This window comes from Oreochromis aureus, linkage group 6 (genome assembly GCF_013358895.1).
Source record: "Oreochromis aureus strain Israel breed Guangdong linkage group 6, ZZ_aureus, whole genome shotgun sequence".
NCBI lineage: Eukaryota > Metazoa > Chordata > Actinopteri > Cichliformes > Cichlidae > Oreochromis > Oreochromis aureus.
The window spans coordinates 10,473,339-10,498,045 of record NC_052947.1 but is presented as its reverse complement, the minus strand read 5'-3'; the positions used below and the strand labels follow the sequence as shown (position 1 = coordinate 10,498,045).

Genomic DNA, 24,707 nt, shown 5'->3' with positions numbered 1-24,707 from the left:
GTATTAGGAGTGTGACAGTTAAACTGACCCAGCTGAAGTCTCTAGACCTGTGATGCTGTAAAAATATTTTGTGTGTTTTGAAATTCTGCATCATGCATGTGAGACTGCAGCATATGGGTTCCCACATATATTTCCCAAAATTGAAAAATGTATACACAAACATCTTTCCTTGTCCCTGCAGCGGTGAGTTATTCCCTCCACACCACTCAAGCTGCTGTAGTTATCTTTTGATATTCAGTTTCACCTCATCATGAAACTGAATATCACGTCAGGTTTGTTTTTGATTGAGTGTCATTCTGCCTGTAAACACGATAGCTCAAAAACCTGAATTAACCTATTGAGTCACTTGTTGAAAATTGACAAAAAGCATAGAAAAGTATAACTTAAACAAACTATGATCCTTACAAGTGTAGTGGGTATTGTTAACATATATAAAACCACCTTATAAAGGAACTTTATTTGTTAAAAGTTAAAAAAAATGCTCATGTTTAATTGTATATTGTATTGAGGCTCTTATTTTGTGTTCTAATTTTAATTCTGTTTATTTTAAATTCATTTGTTTTTATTTATTTACATTTATTTAATTTTTTTTATTGCCATATCCTTCACTTTGGTCAGTGGTTGCTGTTTTTAAAGTGCTTTATAAATAAAGTTGGGTTGCTTTGGCTGTAAAGATGTAAAATAGGATGTCACTCAGTCAATAGACTGAGCTAAAGGTCAAAGAGATAACAATGCAATATAGTGCTATTTTAAACTTTGTTTCTCATTGCCATTGCTTGAATTGACATTAAGGCTTTATTTTTAAAAAACTGTGCTTAAAATGTGACTTACTTTGTTTGTATTGGCAACATTTAGGAAACCATTATGGTATATGTGGATTCTAAATATCACATCCAAACATCATGTCATATTTGTCCCTCCTCTCGGTGGGACATGCCTGGAACTACCAAAAGCTCGTGACCATAGGTGAGGGTTGGGACGTAGCTCAACCAGTAAACTGAGAGCTTCACTTTTACACTCAGCTCTCTCTTCACTACGACAGACCGGTACAGCGCCCGCATCACTGCAGCTGCAGCCTCAATCCGCCTGCCAATCTCCAACTCATGACTCAGATTTGGAGGTGCTGTTTCTCATCCCCGTTTCACACTCGGCTTGGAACCATTCCAGTGTGGGCTAGAGACCATCACCTGATGAAGCCAATAGAACTGCATTATTTGCAAAAAGCAGAGATTGTGATTCTGAGACCACACAAGTTGAAGCCTCCATGCCATTTGGCTACATCTAGAATTCTGTCCAACAAAATTATAAACAGAACCAGAGACAAAGGGCAGCCCTGGCGGAGTCCATCACCCACCAGAAACAAGTGAGACTTATGGCCGGCTATGCAGACCAAGCTCTTGCAATTGTTGTATAAGGATCAAATGGTCCGTATCTCTTGTGTGAACTTAGAGCTGTGTGAATGCCTGGTCTAAGCTGTGCTATTTGGCCTTTTTTACTTTTCTACGACAGCTTGATGTGGGTTCCATAGTCTTCTATTGGAGTGGTAGGTCACATCAAATGTTCCGCTTGAGTTTTGGTGGAGTTTGGTAGAAGTTTAAAATTATTTGTACCCCTGTAGGAAGAAAACATTGTTTTATTTCTGTGGAGAAACCTGTAGTGGACTTCGCCACCGCTTGCAATGCAGCAGCTGGTAATTTCTGGTGGAGTGCAGCCTGTATTCAAACACAGTAGGCATAGTTATTAGTAGGGTTTATAGCACATGGAGTCCCATCCAGGCATTTCTAGTCCGTGTCGACCTCATGACTCTACTCCTATGGAGGGCTTTCCTTGAAAGAGGTTGGTTTATATCCCCAGAGAGAGGTCTTGCCCTCTGTAGTGGAACAGGGGAAATTAGTGTCGAGAGTTGGGTGGAGGAAATAAAATCCCCTATGCTCACCCGTAGACTTGCTTCTATTGATAGCCCATTATATCTATGATCATTTGACTGGTGATGCTAGTGAAGAAATAAAATATAGGTCCCAACAAGTAAGAGAAGATCCAGATTGCATTCTTGAGATTCTCCTTAGCCAGTATGGTTGCCCCAGAGAGACGAATTCCTCATGCTGCTAGACTGCTTCATGATCAGTTTGTATATTGTGTTTGGGGATGGAAATTTGAGCCATGAGCTTAAAAGGATTGTTTGTGAGCATCCAGACTATGACCTCCATACTGTCAGAGATGAAGACCTTAGGTGGGAGCGGGAAAGGTGAGTAGGAGCAGAACAAGGCCGGTTCAGGAGTTATTCTGTCCCATCAGTGTACAGCATCCACTATGCAGGACAGGTAAATGTGCCAATGGATACTGTTGGGTCAGAGGTTAAGCAAATGTTAAAACAGCAGCAGACCCAGATTGATCAGCTTATACATGAATTTAGACTTGCTCATACAGCTAGTAAACCTAGGTTTATGCAGAGAGGAAGGCAGGCTATTTGCAGATGGCGTTAGAAACCTGGCCGTTTTTTGCTAAAGATTGTGATAATGAGAGGGTAGTAGCGTTTGAGTCTACGGCCCCGAGCAGGAGCTCATCTGGTCAGTGCACCTTTCACATGTGGTCAGAAAACTAGCACCCTCTGTTATGCTGAGCCACATATCACATGGGGACATAACTGGCTCCAACAGTTGCAATTTTCAAATATCTGCCACCCCACCCCCACCCCAATTGGCAGGATCCTGTCCAAAGGCTACATTAATATGGGAAGGGTAGATGTCTCATGTTTACTAGATACTGGGTCCATGGTCACTACCATCACAGAAAGTTTTTTTGCCAAAATTTTAAGAACTAGCGTCCACATAAACTGAAATCATGTGATTGGCTGTGGTTAAGTGCAGCTAATGGGCTAGATATTCCCTATGTAGGCTACCTGGAACTTGATTGTCAGGTGTTAGGCTGGCAAATACCCGAGCGTGGCGTGTTAGTTTTTATAGATCCTTTGGAGGCCAACCCCAACTCAGAAATATGTGGAGTTCTTGGCATGAATGTGATCAGTGAGTGCTATAGGGAGCTCTTTTTGGAACATAGCCCTACTCTTTTTGTCCTTCCTTTAGTGTGGGAAGATGTTTGGCAGCAGGCTTTAGCACACGGCCCAGCTGCAGCCTGAAGCACAGGTTAGTGGCCCAGTGAGAGTTAAAGGTAGGAGAAGAAGTTGCATCCTTTGTACCTACCACATGTTGAAAAGCACCTTTAGCCCACAATGGAAGTGCGCTTTTTGAACCGTTAGATACAGGTTTGCCTCATGGATTCCTTTCTTCTCCACCTTTGGTGAGAGTGGTCATTTATTCCCAAACTGTATTTATCCCCATCACCAATGTGGGATTAACTGAGGCCGTTTTGCCATCTCACAGTCAGCTTGGCACTTTGTGCCAAGTTGAAATTGTCAGCCAATCAGATGGCCTGACCAGTCTGTTGGAGGAGTTCGGAGCAGAAAAATGTGTTACCATGGCAACTGAGGCTTTGTGTGGATTACCATCTGTTGAATTCAAGGACTAGGAAGGATGCTTTTCACCTGCCCTGAGTTGAGGAGTCCTTGAATGTATTGTCCAATGGATGCTGGTTTTTGACCTTGGTCTAGTGGCTACAATCAGGTCCCTGTTGCTGAGCCGGATAACTGTACTCCTTTTGGGTTATTTGAATTTCACCGCATGCCATTTGGTCTCTGTAATGCACCAAGCACTTTCAGCGATTGACGGAGTAAATGTTTTGTTCCCAGAATCACCCAGAATGTTTATTGTTGTATCTGGATGATGTAATTGTCTTTTCTGCCACAGTAGATGAGCATATCCAGCACTCAGCAGCGGTTCTGGAGACTTTGCAGATTCAAAACTTGAAAACTAAGTTGGAAAAATGCTGCTCCTTGAAGACAGAGGTAAAGTGCCTTGGGCATGCGATCTCCAAGGATGGGGTAGCAAATGAACCAGACAAAATATCTGCTGTGTCTAATTGGCAAAACCCCTAGCTCTGCTGCTGTGTTAAGGTCATTCTTAGGGTTTGCTAGCTATTATCCCCACTTTGTCCCAAGTTTTGCATCCCTAGCTCATTCAGATCTTGAGGAATGAGGTTTTGCGTGACTTGCATAATGGGCATAGTCACCAGGGAATAGACAGAATTGAAGACTTAATATGGAAGAGATGTTATAAGCCAGGTGTGTTTAGAGGTTGAGGATCATTGTCAGCAATGTGAACGCTGTGCTCAGGCTAAGGCAGTTTATTCCAGACCTAAAACAACCATGGGTCACCTCATGGCTGCGAGGCCTAATCAGATTCTAGCAATTGATTTCTAATGCCTTGAACCCTCTGTTGATGGTCATAAAAATGTATTGATTCTTACTGATGTGTTCTCCAAGTTTACTCAGTCCATTGCCACTAAGGAGAATTCCTATTGAAATAGGTACCTCTCTCAGGCCACATTTAGCTTTTGAAAAGCTTAGTTCAAGTTCTCATCATATTATGAGATGCTAAACACTAAGATTTTACTGTTCAGACAGCTTCTCTTGTGCTGTTAAAGATGTCGAGCATCCAATGTTAAATAACTGGATATCAAGTAGATATGACGATTAGTATTAAAGCCAGTGTGATGTGATGATTTCAACAATTTAAACAGAATTTAAGTCAATATGAAATGGCTGCTGTGAGACTTTAGAATGTTGGACTTTGCTTGTACATGATAAAAATATTGTTAATAAAAAAAAACATATATTTTGTATTTTAAATACGTAACAGCGGTACATGTGTCATGGTTGGCTGTGTGGCAGGCAGGCAGAAGTGGTGGACCCAAAATGCAGGACTCTTGGAGACAGGATTTAAACTGAAAACGCAGCTTTATTGCTGGAAAAACTCCTCAAAATAAGACCCACAAAAACACTGAACAGAGGTGCTGGAATACTGGAACATAACACACAGCATGGCAAAAGTACAACACAGGAAAACACAGGACTTATATACACAGGGGAGTAATCAGGGAATGGGCAACAGGAGGGAGACGCAGCTGGGAGAAATTAGGCTAACGAGACAGGGGAGAAGTAAAACTGAACACACTGACATGAGACATGAACTTTCAAAGTAAAACAGGAAATAAGAAACAAATTACAAAAACGCAAACTTGACACTGAGAGAGACAGGAAGAATATGACACATAAAACAGAGAAGACGGTGACTTAAACTAAAGGCCAGAACACCAAATAATGTAAAGAGAACAAAACCAAGAATAACCCTTAATACAAAATCAAACCAGCACAACTCAAAAACCCGAACAAATCATAGTTTAGAAAAACACCAAAACAGAAACAGGAAAAGCTGGGTCAAAATGACCCAGAACCGTGACAACATGTATTCTGTTACTCCCTAACACTGTATAAAACCTAAATCAAGCTGTCTTAGAAAGATTAAAAGGCCAAATAGCACTGCTTAGACCAAGCATTCACACAGCCCCAGATTCACACATCACACATATTATTTTGAATATCTGCTGCAGTATATCAGTTCTACACTAGAGGTCTCTTTGTAGTGAAAGAAATGATTGATAAATGAGGAAGCGACGGTATTAAAGCTGAATGCAGTTTGGAGAAACACTTAAATCAGCTCTGCATTCAGTCTATCCTCTTAGATGGCTGTTGATTGATTCAAGTTTCTGATATTTTTTCAAGTTTAATATGAACAGCAGCAGTAATTAGGCCTTTAAAATGTTCATACAACCAACTTTTTCTGATTAGAAGTTAAAATTAATAACAGCCATGTTGTTGGCAGAAGCTGGATGTTTGTTTCTGGGTTTCATTCTGTGCCTCTCAGGTAAGAATAATTTGTTTCTCTTCATGATAACTGTAAGGAATATGTGTCAGGAATGTAGAAAATAGTCGCAGAAAGTTACAAGTTTATTTGAGAAAGAGAAAAATCTCAGTTACTTGTTCTGCTGTTCTGAAATCTGAAGTATATCAAAACACCAGATTCTGATCCTTCATAGTAACATGCTGTCATCACAGATTAGCACAGAAAACAAAGTTAGCATAAATGTTCACCATGTTTTCTAATCAAATGTTGTGTTAAAGGTGTTCAGGGAAAACCAAACAGCATCTGTGCCTTGAAAGGTTCATCAGTGAATCTGCCCTGCTCAGATCAACATCCCACTGCAAGAAATAGCTGGTATGCTGGATACTTGACTATCTCCAAGATATTGTTCACGACAGATGAAACACATGTAAAGTACAGCATGTCAGCAGAGAGTAATTTCACTCTAACAATCAATAATCTAACAGAGAGAGATGCAAGTTTTTACTGCTGCATTAAAACTGCTGACACATCAAAGTGCCAACAAAGTGGAATTAATTTCCAAGTTACAGGTACAGTGCTTTTTACAAATGTATGACAAATGAATGAGTTTATGAATGATCAGTGTATTCATGTTGGTCATGTGACTTCTCAGAGCTGCAGGTAAAGGTGATTCCTGCCACAGAGGGACAGACAGTAACACTGATGTGCAGCAGCAGCTGTCCTCTGACTGAAAAGCCTGCAGCCTACATCTGGTACAAGAACAGAGAGTTTCTCTATGAGGACTGGTCTCCCTGGTACCAAGAGCTGCTCAGCAGTGAGGAAGCAGTCACATACTCCTGTGCTGTCAAAGGCTACGAGGATCTCAGAGCCCCTGAAGTCTCTGTGGGTGAGTCATGATGGACACCTCCTCATCATGTCATGAGATGTCTGACAGACATGAATAATTTTAAATGTTTAAACGTCAGTGGTGTTTCTCAGGTTCTGTAACTCCGACCTGCTTCAATGTGACCTATGCTAAAGGGAGAATGTGTTCCTACAAGCAGACATCAGTGGATGAGTCCTGCTCCATCACATATCCCAGAGGTGAAGCTCTAGACAATCTTCATTTTGAAATTTAATTTTTCATTTCTTTCTTTATTTGACATGACAGAGATTAACTGGTGGAAAATGTGTTTATCATCTCCCAACAGAAATTCATGTCCAGAGGACTCCTGCTGATCACAGAGGTCACATCAGACTGACCTGTAACAGCAGCTGTTTTCTGACTGACCCTCTGATTTCCTTTGTGTGGTATGAGAACAGAAAACCTACAGTGCAGGAAGACAAACAGATTCAGGTTTCCACCTCTGATCATGACAGTTTGTCTTGTGCTGTAAAAGGTCTTGAGGATGTGCGCTCTGCTGACGTCTGTGAGTAAACTTATTACTTATTGTCTGTAAACTTACAAAATAGAACAGTTATGGTATGGTACAGTTGACTGGTCTGTGTTGTTGTTAAAATATCTGACCACAATAACAGAAACACTGTAAATTTTAATGCTACAATAATGATGCATTAAACATCCTTTTTTAAGATCTGATAATGTTTTATTTTGTTGGAACAGTCACAGATGTTATTCTTTTGCATTTTTAGGCTGCAGTTGCAGGGTTTTGATTCATTATTGTATGAGGTGTGAGTCTCTGTTACGGCTACTGACAATTGTCAGTGCTTATTTTGTAATAATTTTATATATTTTGTAATGATACAAGAGCATGCATGAATGGAAATGATTTGTAAATTATTTCTGTTTATTTATGTATGTGATATTTGTCTTTCATCCATATTTCAGGTGGTGGTGATTCCTGCTGGAGTTTGAATTATGTCCACAGCAGAATCTGTGCTCTGGAAGGTTCTTCAGTCAACATCTCCAGTAAATACTCACATCCTGACTACGAGCAGATACAGTCTAAATGTTGGTATAAAGTCAAGAGAGAAGCTGAACAGCTGACTGAGGATGCAGATCATGTGGAGTATGATGACAGCATGAAGAACCAACACATCCTCAGATTAAAGAAGCTGAAGAGAGATGACTCAGCAGAATACAGGTTCACCATCACAACAGAATATGAAGAAGTGACACAGTCTGATTTTCCTGGAGTTACACTGATTGTCACAGGTAATTATGGTTTGTCTTTCTTCATGTAAAAACAACAATCAACACAATCTTCTCTGCACTGCTTTCAGCTGAATTGACAAGATGAAAATGCATGAATTTTCCTCAGGTGATGATGAGATGAGAAATGTTTTATTTAGTCAAAAGGCTACAAAGAGTTTTTTTTTTAATGCTTCTTGCACTCTTCAGAAGTTAGTGAAAATCCAAAGCCCCAAATCCTGTTTTCTCTTTAATGAGAACTAGTTTGTGTTAAAGTTACTGACCAGTCTGAGTGTTTTTCAGAGCTGAGAGTGAAGATGAGTCCTTCTGCAGTGGTGACAGAGGGTCAGAGAGTCACACTGACCTGCAGTACCAGCTGTCCTCTGACTGACAACACAAACTACATTTGGTACTTGAACAGTCGACCTCTGACCCCGAGAGAGAACCAGAACAAACATCTGATCCTAGACCCAGTCAGCAGGGAGGATGCAGGAAGCTACTCCTGTGCTGTGAAAACCAACAAAGATATCAGCTCTGCTCCAAAGACTCTCACTGTCCAAAGTATCACAGGAACACGGATACGAGCAGCTGCAGGAGTTTCTGCAGCTCTGCTGGGTTTAATACTTCTCACTGTCTTCTTGTGTATCAGGTGAATATCATCGTGTTATCTCTAAGATCAGTCATGTTTAAACTGTGAAATGAAATGTTTTACCCATTCACCAATTTATTTGTTTTTGTGCAACAGAAAAAAGAGGACTTCCAATCCATAAACTTTACAGAATTTTAGAGACAATGCAGCAATAGGAATTTATGTGTGTGTCAGGTTGTGTCTTAGACTCCACCTTTCTCAGAACATCTCATGCTCCCCCAGGTGTGGGGGCCTATTTCCCCCTACCACGCTCCCTGCCGGTGACTGATGCCCCACCCGCCGGCTGCTGCTTGGTGGGGCCTGGTCCCCCTGCCTGTGTCCGGGGCCTGCTGGGGGGTGGGGGGCCCAAAGGTCTCTGGCTCTGGGGTTCGGTCTGCTTTGGTGCAGCTGTAGCAGGCTGCAGGCAGAGCTTGCTGGCTCCCTATACACACTTTTAGACACCTACATGGAGAAACCTTATGAACACAAGCACAGTCTCACAGACACACAAACACACACACACACATGTACACAAAAGTATTCATACAGGTGTACAAACAGGTGCTCACAGACACATCTTGGTCGACAGCTGCCTCTGAACATGCCATGTTTCATTAATACTCTGTCCTGCTAGGTAATATTTAATATTTATTATTTACTGTTACTTATGCTTATGTTTGTTGTTGCTGGAGTTTCCCTTCTGTGTTGTTTCTTGGCTTTTTTTTTGGTTTTCTAGCTGGTGTTAAAGCAGTTTTTCAGTGTTTTTTCTCTCTATGTTCCTCCTCTTCTCTATTCTTCTTGTGCTCATTCTGTTGATTTTCTCCCCAACTCGTCTTTCTTTCTCCTTTCTCTTATCAATTCCTGGGCCATGTCTGTTGTGATTGTAATAACTCAAAATAAAAAAAAATAAAAAATCCTAATAAAGACCTAAAATATGATTATCAAGTGGACCAAAACTGCACTTCAGCAAAAGCTGTCTTTGGAAAAAAAATAACCTGTTGGCCCTCACCATGGTTCACTGAAGCCCCAAAGCCTTATAAATGCTTTTGCAACCCTTTTAAGATGTCAATGACTTTGTTTCTCATTTCTTCTTTCGATCATTTTTTGAGGGGTTCAGGTTCAGTTTGTCAGAGAGGTTCTGTTTTAGAATCTGTCAGTAAAGTGACAATGTAACTAACAGCAAACCACCAGCTATGAGTTATTGATGCAGTTTAACATGAATTTATAATCACTGTCTCGTCTCCTCAGATGAACCTTGACCCCATGTATGAAACCATCTCAGCTCAGTCAGCAGGGCAGGATGATCATCACTACAGCAGACTGCACTTCAGTGACAACCACACAGCTGACCTCTACTCCACCATCGAGCCACTGTGTGCTTAATAAAGAAACGTTTGTTAATATGGTGATTTTATCTCCAATGATAAACCTTTACCATCACAGCAAAGACACTGCAGCTTCTTGATCCATCAGTGGATTTCGCTCACTTTATTGGAATATAAATTACAGTAGAAATAAGTAGAAATTGAAATCCAATTGAGATTGAAAAGCTCAAGCCCTAATCTTAAGCACTTTACTTTGTGTCCTTCTGGTGCCATTAATGAAAACATCAACGCGATTGTGTATGCAGGTTTCTCTTCTGTTAGGTTTTTGTCTGTACCACAAAATAACCACTAACAGTGTCACATGTCCCTGCTCTCACTGTCAGCACTGTCAGGTTTTTGATGAACATGTAATGAAATGTAGCCATGTCACATGTTTAACTGAGCTGCTTTAAATGTAGTTTGTCTGGAGACAGAGTCAGAAAAATCAAGTCTCTTTTCAGCCTTTCAGGTAGGAGTAATGTAAATGATGTTTCTGGAATGTAGAAATTATGCATAATTGTACTCATTAATTTATTTAAGAAAACAGTTTTTAATGTGATTTGATCTGTATGACCTCTGAATTGTATTAAAGTACCAGATTTGTATCTTTTACACTAATGTGTTTTCTTCACACATGAAGTCCATCATTCTACAGTGAGAAAGACTATCGGCAAGTGAAAAAGCATTCTAATCATCCTAGGGATAAGTGTCCCAGCAACTTGACCCCAAACTCAGACCATGCAGTCCTCAAAGAAACTGCATCTCAGACTCTACAAGCCAGTTAGTTAGCATGTTAAATGTTAAAATTCAGGACAGTACAATTAGAAAAAGACTGAACAAATTAGGCTAATGCACAGCACCATATTGGACAACACCTCATACCAGTTGTCAAGCACACTGGTCAAGGCCTGATGATATGGGCTTATTTTGCCTCCAAAGGATCTGGGCACCAGGGCTGGAGTGGTGGGCTGATGAACTTGTAGGCTGATTAATTGAAGGCTGCTGCACATTGGCTATGAAGTCATTTGTTCATTTTCATTACCTACACTTTTTTATCAAATCAAATCTCTTAATGAAAATAAATGCAATAATAAGTGTCAAACTAATATACAGTTGCTGCAACGTCAGCAGTACTACCAGCAACAGCTACTAACAAGCCCTCACAGTCTCAGGAGGCTGCTGTTGTAGGGACAACAGTTCCAACAACAGAGTGAGGAAGAGACACAGGAAGCTGAAATGAATGTGGTAACAAAATAGATGGAGGGACATAATTAGGATGGGAGAGATTCAAGGATTCAGGTAAAATGAATCAGAACATTGAAAATGAAACACTCCTAATAACTAAAGTGTGGCTTCTGATTGTCACTTGCTGCTGTGCAGTGCAACTAAGATGTCCTAACCTAACAACAACTCTACCAACCTGATTCAAACTTATTTCAAATACAATGATCAAACAAAATGAAGTATATACATAATATGTGTATCGGGGCTCAGTGACCTTCTAGTCACTGAGGTGGCCATGGCCCTTGCAATTTACTGTAAATTATTATTAAGTTATTATTAATTATTAAGTTAAGGCTATCTGTCTTACAGCTAAAGCCTAGACTAAAATGAGTCATACACAGGACAATGATCCCAAGCTCAGCAGCAAATCTTCAACAGAATGGCTGAAAAAGAAGAGAATCAATGTGTTGCAATGGTCCAGTCCAGTCTGTCCAGACCTAAGCCTGATGGAAATACTGTGTTGAATCATTAAGAGGGATGTGCAAACCTCAATGAAATGAAGCAATGTTGTAAAGAAGGGTTGGCCAAAATTCTTCTGAAATGATGCAGTTCCTTATAGGAACTGAAACTAAGATATTTAAAGACTTAGCAGCTCTTATCTTGAGACACTCGCTCTCTGTCAGGCTCTCTCACATCAAATAAGAGGAAGCCTCAAAACTTTATCAGATTTAGCTTCATAAATAGGCAAGCAAACCAGTGAATTGTCTGAAATCAGGCATACTAAAATCCAGGAACTTTTCATTGAACACAAACCATATTTGAACTGGTTCTAATAAATGTGCTATTTTAGATATTACGACTTTATATATTATTGTGGATCGAAGAAAAGGTACAAATGTTGGTCCCAGACTCAGAAGACTCAGAACTGGTTCATCATCACCATCATCTCAGCTGCACCTAATATGTTCTTGATGGTCTTGTTCTATTAAAAGTTCTTTTTATCACGCAGCTTAAGGGAAAATTTCAATGACTTGGATGCCTTTTGAAACTGCTGGAGTGAGAATGAGGAACGAGACAAAAAGAAAAGAGAAGGAATGCAACAGTCAAATGATGCTGTCACAGTCAGTATACATTTCCTCTGTACTCACAAATCACAGAAGAATAAGCTGTATAACATCTTTATTAGTTTATTTTTTAAACTTCCTGATGACCTTGACTTTGAGGTAAAACTCACACCTTGACCAGTTACCAGTAAATGATTCAAACTCATCGTTGTGGTAGATGCACCTATGGTATGAATATCAAAATCCTATGTTGCTTCGTTCTTGAGTTATCACATTCACAAACTTTGTGTCCATGCTGCCCATTTGGGGCTAAAAGCTTCTGTTAAATTTATGCATGAATATCTCGACTGGTTTTAGCAACACTTACTTAAGCCACACTGCCGTCTACAGACAAAACTGAATATTACTGCCACATCACTTTAGAGCAGGGGTGGGGAACTCCAGGCCTCAAGGGCCGGTGCAGGTTTTAGATATCACCCTGGGTCAATATACCTGAACCAAATGATTAGTTCATTACTGGGCGTCTGTTGAAGAGACATGATGAAGAGATAATTTAGCCATTTTACCAGCTGTGTTGAAAACCTGCAGGACACTGGCCCTCGAGGCCTGGAATTCCCCCACCACTGCTTTAGAGGAAGAAGTCTTAAAGATATGACAGGAAATAACACAGTGGGTCGTATAGTGAATCGTTTCAATCAATATCATTTTGTAGTAAGGACCCAACATGACTCAGATATGGCTGCTTGTGCACTTTTTTCTTAATCTTCTGTCACACTTTGCAGTGTCAGCTTGATCCCTGCTGCCAGCCCTTCTCCTTTCAGCTGCTGTCATTGTCCCTCCTCCTCCAGCCCCGGCTTTATGGGCTCAAAATGTGGTCATAAATATTTTGTACTTGTAAATCAGTTTTGTATGTGTAAAAAGAATTTGTGCGTGCGTAAAAAGATTTGTATGTGTAAAAAGATTTGTGTGTGTGTAAAAAGATTTGTATTTGTAAAAAGAATTTGTGCGTGCGTAAAAAGATTTGTATGTGTAAAAAGAATTTGTGCATGCGTAAAAAGATTTGTATGTGTAAAAAGATTTGTGTGTGGACTTAGCCAAAACCCCCTGCAAGTTACAAGTACGAATTTTGACCCTATTTTTCTTCCTGTCATCTGATTGGTCAATGTCATGTCAATCACAAATGTAACAATCCAATCAGAGGACAGATGGGTTTGGCTGTCGGAGGGGCACTTTTTGAACTGCAGGTCCTTGAAGGAATAAATGCCCTTTACATGCCAACCCAGCGTTTTCCTTCCTCACCACAAAGGAAAACAGTCTGTGGTCGTCCGAGTTTGGTGATTTTTGTGTCACAGGTCTACGTGCTTTATACAGGGACTTCCACAGGCTTTTCAACAGCGCTGCGGACCGCGGGGGGGCAGTGTTTTGGAAATGACAGTCTTCATTACAAAGCTTTCTTCGTTATGAATTAGCATACATGTTTTTATTGAACATTTGAAGAACTAGCAAAAAAAACAGAAACTGTTGTAGAGGACATAAAGTCAGAGATAGAAACGACAAGGAGCAGGTGCATCTAGTACAGGTAGAGCTGCTGCAAAACCCACAGAGCTCAGCAGCCAGCGCAACAAATTCTGGATCCTTTGCTTTTAGTTAGCAGTTAGCATTAGCAGCACATCCTGCGTCTGATGTGAAAGGACCTTTATGCTGCGCACTGTGACTCACAGCAATGGTCCCGGGTCAGCCCTGACTTTGTGTTAAACTAATCCTAAAGTAATAATGGTATTTCTAACCACTGACATACCACAACTTTATCCTTTCAACAGCTGCTGAAAGTAAGGGGACCTAGCTGCTATCGGATATTTATATAGAGATCCTCCAGCTTCAAACTGTATTACCCTTCAAGGACCTGCAGTTCAAAAAAGTGCCCCTCCGACAGCCAACCCCATCTGTTCTCTGATTGGATTGTTACATTTGTGATTGACATGACATTGACCAATCAGATGACAGGAAGAAAAATAGGGTCAAAATTCGTACTTGTAACTTGCAGGGGGGTTTTTGGCTAAGTCCACACACAAATCTTTTTTACACATACAAATCTTTTTTACGCACGCACAAATTCTTTTTACACATACAAATCTTTTTTACGCACGCACAAATTCTTTTTACACATACAAATCTTTTTTACGCACGCACAAATTCTTTTTACAAATACAAATCTTTTTTACACACACACAAATCTTTTTTACACATACAAATCTTTTTACACGACGCACAAATTCTTTTTACAAATACAAATCTTTTTTACGCACGCACAAATTCTTTTTACACATACAAATCCTGATTTACAAGTACAAAACTGATTTACAAGTACAAAATATTTATGACCACATTTTGAGCCCATACGGCTTCTACTAAAACAGGAAAGACATGATTAGATAATGCAGTGACAACCAGCTTCCCCAGACACGACACCCTGAAAACGCTGCCCCACCCATTCCCTCCAGGTGAGCTAAAAACCACATACTGCCACACATTTGTTTCAGGTTCCATCACAGCGGCCTGCTTTACAGGGAGTGGAGAATTATTAGGCAAGTTGTATTTTTGAGGAATAATTTTATTATTGAACAACAACCATGTTCTCAGTGAACCCAAAAAACTCATTAATATCAAAGCTGAATGTTTTGGAAGTAGTTTTAGTTTGTTTTAGTTTTAGCTATTTTAGGGGATATCTGTGTGTGCAGGTGACTATTACTGTGCATAATTATTAGGCAACTCAACAAAAACAAATATATACCCATTTCAATTATTTATTTTACCAGTAAAATCAATATAACATCTCCACATTCACAAATATACATTTCTGACATTCAAAACAAAACAAAAACAAATCAGCGACCAATATAGCCACCTTTCTTTGCAAGGACACTCAAAAGCCTGCCATCCATGGATTCTGTCAGTGTTTTGATCTGTTCACCATCAACATTGCGTGCAGCAGCAACCACAGCCTCCCAGACACTGTTCAGAGAGGTGTACTGTTTTCCCTCCTTGTAAATCTCACATTTGATGATGGACCACAGGTTCTCAATGGCGTTCAGATCAGGTGAACAAGGAGGCCATGTCATTAGTTTTTCTTCTTTTATACCCTTTCTTGCCAGCCACGCTGTGGAGTACTTGGACGCGTGTGATGGAGCATTGTCCTGCATGAAAATCATGTTTTTCTTGAAGGATGCAGACTTCTTCCTGTACCACTGCTTGAAGAAGGTGTCTTCCAGAAACTGGCAGTAGGACTGGGAGTTGAGCTTGACTCCATCCTCAACCCGAAAAGGCCCCACAAGCTCATCTTTGATGATACCAGCCCAAACCAGTACTCCACCTCCACCTTGCTGGCGTCTGAGTCGGACTGGAGCTCTCTGCCCTTTACCAATCCAGCCACGGGCCCATCCATCTGGCCCATCAAGACTCACTCTCATTTCATCAGTCCATAAAACCTTAGAAAAATCAGTCTTGAGATATTTCTTGGCCCAGTCTTGACGTTTCAGCTTGTGTGTCTTGTTCAGTGGTGGTCGTCTTTCAGCCTTTCTTACCTTGGCCATGTCTCTGAGTATTGCACACCTTGTGCTTTTGGGCACCCAGTGATGTTGCAGCTCTGAAATATGGCCAAACTGGTGGCAAGTGGCATCTTGGCAGCTGCACGCTTGACTTTTCTCAGTTCATGGGCAGTTATTTTGCACCTTGGTTTTTCCACACGCTTCTTGCGACCCTGTTGACTATTTTGAATGAAACGCTTGATTGTTCGATGATCACGCTTCAGAAGCTTTGCAATTTTAAGACTGCTGCATCCCTCTGCAAGATATCTCACTATTTTTGACTTTTCTGAGCCTGTCAAGTCCTTCTTTTGACCCATTTTGCCAAAGGAAAGGAAGTTGCCTAATAATTATGCACACCTGATATAGGGTGTTGATGTCATTAGACCATACCCCTTCTCATTACAGGGATGTACATCACCTAATATGCTTAATTGGTAGTAGGCTTTCGAGCCTATACAGCTTGGAGTAAGACAACATGCATGAAGAGGATGATGTGGACAAAATACTCATTTGCCTAATAATTCTGCACTCCCTGTAGTGTGACCTATGCTAAAGGGAGAATTTGTTCTTACAAATGGATAACAATTGCGATATTCATGAGGGTGGATAGATGAAATCGTCTCTAGGACCCGGCCCTGTGCTCACTGCCTGGCACCATGGACCCTGTCAGGGTCCATCGTGGAGAACTCACACTCTGGACACCCCCACTAACCATCAATGGTGCTAGTGTGGAGAGGGTAAGCAACACCAAGTTCCTGGGTGTGCACATCTCAGAAGATCTCTCCTGGTCAAAAAACGCAGCATCACTGGTCAGTAAAGCCCAACAATGTATCTACTTCGCCCGCAAGCTGAGGAGAGCAAGAGCCTCAAACCCGATGATGAGCACCTTCTACAGAGGCACCGTGGAGTATCCTCACCAGCTGCATCACTGTGTGGTATGGCTCCTGCACTGGGTCCTCCCGGAATAAGTTACAACGAGTAGTGAGAGTAGCAGAGAGAGGTACTTCTCCTCCCTCCCTCTTGGACATCGACTGCACCCGCCTCACCCAAAAAGCCCTCTGCATTACAGGTGACTCCACTCATCCGTCCAACAGCTTCTTCAGTTTGCTGCCATTGGGAAGGAGACTGAAGAGCCTCCAAGCTAGAACCAGCAGACTGAGTGACAGCTTCATACATGTCAGGATTCTGAATTCTCTCCCTGCTCTGTCCCTCTTGACTCTCTCACACACAAACTCCAGACCTGCATTCTCTTCCTCCCTCTGAACCCCCCCACCGCCCAGACATGCAAAACTCTGAACCTCCACCATCGTCTTTTCACTGACTGCCCCACCCCCACTTGCACACAAACTATTGCCCACAAGCACTCTGATTGTGTTAGACACTGTTATTTATGTGAGATTGTTGTATTGTATTGTGTTGTACATAACTTTTATTTTATCTTTTTATCTTTATACTGTTTTAGTGTACACTGAGGGTCATGGGAGCATTGCAATTTCAAATTCCTGTGTATGACCTGTTTTTGACAAAAAAGCTGACTTTGACTTTGACATGTGACAGACTTGAAAGAATCTGGAGGATGTTATGATGTCTGTAACATTGTTCAACACAACCAGTTTGGTGGTGGGTCAGTGATGGTCTAGGGCAGGGGTGGGCACCGAGGGCCGGTGTCCCTGCAGGTTTTACATGTGTCCTTGAACCAACACAGCTGATTTAAATGGCTAAATTATCTCCTCAACATGTCCTGATGTTCTCCAGAGGCCTGGTAACGAACTAATCATGTGATTCAGGTGTGTTGACCCAAGGTGAGATGTAAAACCTGCAGGGACACCGGCCCTCGGGGCCTGGAATTGCCCACCCCTGGTCTAGGGAGTTATAGCCACAGAGGGATGCACAGACCTTACAGGCTATGGGCAACGGCACCCTGACTGCCATTAGATATCAGGATGAAATCTTTGGACCCACTGTCAGACCCTACAATGGTGCAGTGGGTCCTGGTTTCCTCCTTGTGCAGAACGATGCCTAACCTCATGTGGTGAGAGTATGCAGGCAGTTATTGGTGGATGAAAGAATTAATAGCATTGACTGACCCGAACACTTGCTGACCTCAGGAAAGCATCTGTCGTGACTTCAGGAGGATGCGCTGATGTTGTCAGGCATGCATAAAAGCATGTGGGGGCAGTACAAACTACTAAGTATCATTTTGAATTGCAAAAACAAAATTTTGGCAAAGTAGCAGCTGTATCATATTTCCACTTTGATTTTTAGGGTGTGTTTGAATTCTGCCCTCTGTTGGTTGATCATTTTCATTTCCATCACACACGAACCAGAGTAGTGGTGTCCTCTCATTCCTTACACATTACCCAGTCCATATCAATGTAGAAATGTAGAAAGACATTTTTTTTTTCCGCACAAAAAATTTGTGGAGTTTTTTGTTTTTGTTTTTTTGCTGAAAAACTATAATGTCAGGCACTTGTTTATAAGAAAATAATAATTATAATATTACTAAGGGGATAAAAAAAAACATACAGTGATAAAAATGCTGCACTACTTTCCTAGCAGTCTCTTCTTTTTAAACCCATGATGATGGAGGAAGTGATTAAAAGGTGTTAAACCTACATACAGTTTATCTTTAGACATAATGATGTTCATAACTGTCAGTTCTGTTTTCAGCCTTTCCTGTGAGAACGTTCAGCTCTAAAGATCTTTTAAAGATTCATACAATCAACTTTCTGACTAGAAGCTGAAATCTACAGCAGCCATGATCTTGGCAGAAGCTGGATTTTTGTTTTTGGGTTTCATTCTGTGTCTCTCAGGTAGGAATGACTCTTTCTCCTCCTTTGTCCTTACAGGTCTTAGTGTTTTAGCTTTGATGAGCTCTTGAAGAGTACGGAAGTGCAAGATTATAATCTTTTATGGTACAATAATATCATCATTAAATGACCGGCACAGAGTAGAAGGACGTGTAAGCTTAAATCTGCACATATTTGCTAATGAATCTTCTGTTGTGTTTCAACATATAAAAACATCAGAAATGGCCTCCTGTCAGCTCATAGTATGAATATGTTGATAGTATAACAAGTATAACATCATTACTGGAACAACAATCCCCAGACTGAGATAATTATTATGAGGTGTGTTAAGATTAAAATGCAGTCAGTGTCACAGAGGTGTCTGTATTAGTACAATGTCAGATCTCCATTGTAACCTTTGCTGAACACAAAACCTGTTTTCATGATTTTTATTGTTAACTTGGCTTACCTGGGCCTTTTCCAAGTACTGGGCAGTTCTTGGCGCCTGGAGCCCAAGGGCGGCCTGTGACAGAGACAGTTGCCTGTCGTTCATCTGGTCCTCTGGAACTCATACCCTTTTGGCCATGAGCCTTGGCCCAATTAGGGCCTCCCTTTCTCTCCTGCTGGGATGTACGTGCAGATATTGCCAAGATTTGTGGCCTTAGGTCTTCAGTACTGTACTGCAGTGGTCCCCAACCCCTGGGCAAAAGACCGGTACCGGTCCGTGAGTCGTTTGGTACCGGGCCGCGAGAGTTGAGGCTCGGGTGTGAAATTTATGGTTTTCAGGATTTTTATTGTTAACTTGGCTTACCTGGGTCTTTTCCCGTGTTGTAGTTGTGCGTCTTATTTTGAAAGAAAAATTTCCGAGTTACCATAGCAACCAGAGAGCATTAAGGGGCAGAGAGGAGGATGTTACTCTCAATGTTTCTGGTCCATTTCAGGAGGATGCTGCTGATAAAGTTACACAATTACACAGTGAATTCACATTTATAATTATATTTACAAAATACCACAGTTTTTGTCTTGGTTGTATCATTTTATTTTGTTGTATTTATCTGCAACACCTTAAAGGCCTGTCCGTGAAAATATTGTCTGACATTAAACCAGTCTGTGGCGCAAAAAAGGTTGGGGACCGCTGCTCTAGGGGACTGCGGATGGTCCGGTTCTCCTGGATCCATCTCTGTTTGCCTCTTATTGTGGCATCTCATCCTCATTTTCAAGTACATTTCGTGACAAAGACACACAAACTCACACCCCATAAGAATATTGTTGATTTATGTACCTGTGCATTTTTGATTATTTTGTGTTGAAGGTGTTCTCTGTTTCTTTTTTACACATGCATTTATATTTGTACTCTATCCTTTTATTACATCTTCCTGTGTAATAAAAAATAAATAATATAAAATAATACAAATAAAATCTGACAGAACAGCAGCTGAAGATTGCTGATACAAAGCATTGCACTGACACATGCTCATAAGAAGATGAGTATTCATTGATGTTGTGAGACACAAAAAGATGCAGGCAATCATACTGTTGTCTCCCCAACAACACTTTCATTGTGTTTTGCATGTTTTATCAGCTTTTTGTTTGTTTGTTTTTTCTAAGTTGCAGTGCATCTGACCTCTCAGGTTCACTTTATAAAATTCCTATCTCATGCTGTTTTTCGTGGGGTTTTTTAGAACACACAGACTGTGTGAATGTGAAAGCTGTTTGTGATACCAATTACTTCTGATTGGGGTTGTAGGGTTCACAGGAGAGTAAGGTCTTCATCATCACAGCTGTTCATGTTGATCACTGATCTTCAGCCTGGAGATTCTGTTTCACCGCAGAGGTGTTACCATTATAAACCAGGCACAGACAACAGTTTTAACCACTGCAGCTTCCTGCTCTTGCAAAAACAACTCAAAGAACACGTCATTTGTAATATGATGAACAGAACAGATTCAAATGAAAGAAAGAAGTCGTGTTTTGGTGTTCGATGTGTTAGACAACTGAATATGAAACTGTCCAGTTAGCTGATGCACTTAGAGTCTTTTTAATATTCGAGCTGTTGTATATATTCTCTCAACTTTAAATGTAAAAGCTACAACAATAACGTTATGAACAAATGACGAGTGTCTGATTCCGTGTTCATTCTGTGCTTTGCCTCTAAGATATGAGTAATTATTTAGGAGTCATTAAACATGAAGAAAAAGAATTATATTATTATAATTATATTATAAGTTATATAAGCAGCTACTGCATGGCTGTCTATAACTTAAAATACTTTCTCAAGTTATTTCTTACACTACAGTACCAACATTATTCAACAATTATTGATAGAAAAACTGACAGTAACAGAAATAATGTTTCTGCTCACTAATGAAAGTTTCTGTTAAAGGTGTTAATGGAGGAGAAACCAGGATCTGTGCTCTCAAAGGTTCATCAGTGGATCTGAACTGCTCACATCAACATCTGACTTCAAGCAGAAAATGGTTCACTGTACGCTTGAATGGATCAAAGTATGTTCAGAGTGAGCTCTCTGTGGATGGACAACGTGTAACGTACAACATGTCTGAAGAGAAAAACCCAACTTTAACCATCAATGATCTAAGAGAGAGTGATGCAAACACTTACTGCTGTATGAAGACTACAGACAGTCCAGGACTCTGTTGGTACAATGGAATTACTCTTCAGGTTGTTGCAGGTACAGTGACTTCTACTCATTTATTACTTTCCAAATGACATCATTGTATAAGTTGTTATCCATCATCCTCTCAGAGCTGCAGGTAAAGGTGATTCCTGCCACAGAGGGACAGACAGTAACACTGATGTGCAGCAGCAGCTGTCCTCTGACTGAAAAGCCTGCAGCCTACATCTGGTACAAGAACAGAGAGTTTCTCTATGAGGACTGGTCTCCCTGGTACCAAGAGCTGCTCAGCAGTGAGGAAGCAGTCACATACTCCTGTGCTGTCAAAGGCTACGAGGATCTCAGAGCCCCTGAAGTCTCTGTGGGTGAGTCATGATGTTTATTGTTGCTAGAAATCAAACACAATGGGTCATACAGTGAATAATTTTAATCAATATTATTTCTTTGTTGTACAGATTCCATCACAGAGACCTGCTTCAGTGTGACCTATGCTAAAGGGAGAATGTGTTCTTACAGGAAGACATCAGTAGATGAGCCGTGCTCCATCACATATCCCAGAGGTGAAGTTTCAACAAATAAGCAAACATCTTCCATCAAACCTCTAATATATATTTGATCAATGTCATTTTCCTTATAAAAAATTAAGCTAAATATGACCTTTGTTAATAAATCTATTAGTACACATCCTAAAAACAAAACTAAAGTTATAAACATTATGTCACAGTTACTGATGAAAACTGTATTTATTATCTTTCAGAGGTTCATATTCTAAGAACTAATTACACATCAGATAATGTCACACTGACCTGTAACACCACCTGTAAGCTGTTTGACCCTGAAACTGCCTACATGAGCTGTCGAAACACAAGCAGAAACTACAAGAATCAACAATGTTTAACTCACAACAATTCAACATACAGGTTCTCTTGTGCTGTGAAAGGCCACAAGTACCTTCAGTCTGCAGAAGTCTGTGAGTAATAAAGAAGTATTTTTTTTTCTTCTAGTTGACTATAAACACAAATGTCAGCATACAGACCATTCAAACAACTTTAAATCTTCCATCTATATTTCAGGTGTTCAGGGTAAAAACTGCCGAATTAAGAATTATGTCAGCAGGAGAATCTGTGCTCTGGAAGGATCTTCAGTGAACATCACAAGTGAATACTCACATCCTGATAACATGAAGCCAAAGTTTAAATGTTGGAGTAAAAAATGGAGAAAAGATGAAGTGGAAGTTGAAGAGCTGATTGAGGCTGCAGGTCGTGTGGAGTATCAGGACAACATGAAGAACCAACACATCCTGACCATCAACAACCTGAAGAACAATGACTCAGGAGGATACACATTCAGATTCAACAAGGATGATAAAAAATGGACCCAGTCTGATCTGCCTGGAGTCTTTTTGATTGTTACAGGTAAATCTAAACTCCTCACTCAGCAGACTTTACTCATTAATGTCTGAACAGGAGCAAAGGTGGAAGAAATATTCAGATCCTTTAATCGTATTAAATTGATCCTTTAATCATGAAAAAATATCAATGCTATGATAAATACTCCATGACAGGAAGTAAAAGTCCTGCATTTAAATTTTTCAGGAACTTATTTTTTCAGAATTTGAAGAACTCATTGTATCTGTCAGTGCCATTTACAGGTTGTTAATCGGTAGGCCCACAAAACCCCTATACAAGAAGTTGATTTCAGCTTGCTGATAAAATGTACCGATACATTCATGTGTTTGATTTGCAGCTGTTGCTGTTTAAGGATCAGTTCATTTTAACTACTGTACATGTGTACTGTTGATTAGTTTAACCTACAGTAATAAAACACATTCTGTAAGATCACCATTTCAAATGTTGACATTCTGTCAGATCAGTGTATCTCTGAAGAGTCGACTTTAAAAGGACTCAGAAAAACTGCCTGTTTCTGACTGTAAAAATAACTGTTACATATAATCTAGAAGGGTTTTAGGCTTCACAGCCTGTTTGCCGTGCTATCACATAGGATATCCACATACATCAAGTTTTAAAATTTGAAGCACTTATTGAATAAAATGAAAACGGAACATCGGGCAAGTTTTATCCTTCTGTAAAAAATGCATGAAGGTATATGTAGTATTTTTATAGCTGTGGTTGTGTAAGATTTACAGTTCTTAACAACTCTACATGTATACTGTTGGCTAGATCAGCCTTAAATGCCTTCAGTGCAATAAATCATAGGTATGAATCATATGAAAATGTAGGTATTTTATTTTATTAGGAAAATGATACCAAATCATATTAAAAAAAATGGAGAAAACATTACTTTACAAAATGGAAAAAATGTTGTGGAGTAAAAAGTACAATACTTTTGTGTAAGAGGATTTAGATTAAAGTTACACAAAACTGAAGATACAAACACCTTGAATTTGAACACTTCTTTGTTAAATACTTTTCACCGCTGAACAGGACTAAAGGATCATTTTGTAGTAAAGTCATGAAACCATCTTTCGTGTCTAAACCACAGAGGAGATTTTTTGCTTTTGAACAATGTTCCTCTTTCAGAGCTGAGAGTGAAGATGAGTCCTTCTGCAGTGGTGACAGAGGGTCAGAGAGTCACACTGACCTGCAGTACCAGCTGTCCTCTGACTGACAACACAAACTACATTTGGTACTTGATCAGTCAACCTCTGACCCTGACAGAGGCTCAAAACAAACATCTGATCCTAAACCCAGTCAGCAGGGAGGATGCAGGAAGCTACTCCTGTGCTGTGAAAACCAACAAAGATATCAGCTCTGCTCCAAAGACTCTCACTGTCCAAAGTATCACAGGAACATGGACACCAGCAGCTGCAGGAGTTTCTGCAGCTCTGCTGGTTTTAATTCTTCTCACTGTCTGCTGGTGTGTTAGGTAAGTGTTGGTTCACAGCAGTACATTCAGTCTCTGCTCTGAAGTCACTTATTTTCAGTTTATTCACTTCAACCAGGAAAAAGAGAACTTCTGCTCAGTCTCCAACAACTGTAAGTTCTGACCAAATTGAACAGGTAAAGATTAGGGTTTGTGGATTGTCTCGTCTTTCTAGTGGTCATTTCATTTTTGCCATCATACAGTAAAAGGAGTCAAGTTTAAAGTGCAGTATAATGTAATGCTGTTTATCTCCATCAGTTCAGTCCTGGTCCTGTGTATGAAAACATCTCAACACAACTGAAGCAGGAGGATGAAGTCCACTACAGCAGAGTCAACTTCACAAACAAACATGTGGCACCTCTTTATTCCACCTTACAGTCAGTTCAGCCCTGAAAACAGGAGCATTTCCATGATGCTGCTGTCAGCTTCAGCTCTGATGGAGCATCTGGTGTCACTCCAGCAGACACAGACAGACTTACTCTGCTGTAAAACTGTCAGACAGACACTGTGTTCAACAGTTAACATCCGATTCAGACTTCTTGGGTGAATATCCTAGCTGTCGTGGCGGGGTACAACCTGAAGAGGTCACCAGAAACTCAGCCAACCTAAT

The 24,707-nt window shown here is 40.4% G+C and overlaps 2 protein-coding genes across 5 annotated transcripts; both read left to right on the top strand.

Annotated features, from left to right (window-relative positions):
- Positions 1-5,602: 5,602 nt before the first annotated feature.
- On the top strand, positions 5,603-10,533 carry LOC116311931. Of its 4 annotated transcripts, none has more exons than XM_039614099.1 (8): positions 5,603-5,819; positions 6,077-6,367; positions 6,451-6,684; positions 6,777-6,881; positions 6,989-7,207; positions 7,627-7,953; positions 8,233-8,578; positions 9,806-10,533. In XM_039614099.1, the coding sequence occupies exons 1-8, from the start codon at positions 5,765-5,767 to the stop codon at positions 9,807-9,809; spliced, it is 1,581 nt and encodes a 526-aa protein (XP_039470033.1). In that variant the 5' UTR covers positions 5,603-5,764; the 3' UTR covers positions 9,810-10,533. The 4 variants fall into 4 exon arrangements, with proteins under 4 accessions (XP_039470033.1, XP_039470031.1, XP_039470035.1 ...); XM_039614097.1 differs by having other exon boundaries at positions 8,801-10,533; XM_039614101.1 differs by having other exon boundaries at positions 5,799-5,819; positions 6,077-6,170; positions 8,801-10,533.
- Positions 10,534-18,495: 7,962 nt separating this feature from the next.
- On the top strand, positions 18,496-24,115 carry LOC120440770 (B-cell receptor CD22-like). The gene is made up of 7 exons (XM_039613989.1): positions 18,496-18,606; positions 20,966-21,271; positions 21,346-21,579; positions 21,670-21,774; positions 21,972-22,184; positions 22,288-22,629; positions 23,755-24,115. The coding sequence occupies exons 1-7, from the start codon at positions 18,552-18,554 to the stop codon at positions 24,102-24,104; spliced, it is 1,605 nt and encodes a 534-aa protein (XP_039469923.1). The 5' UTR covers positions 18,496-18,551; the 3' UTR covers positions 24,105-24,115.
- The last annotated feature ends 592 nt before the right edge of the window (positions 24,116-24,707 follow it).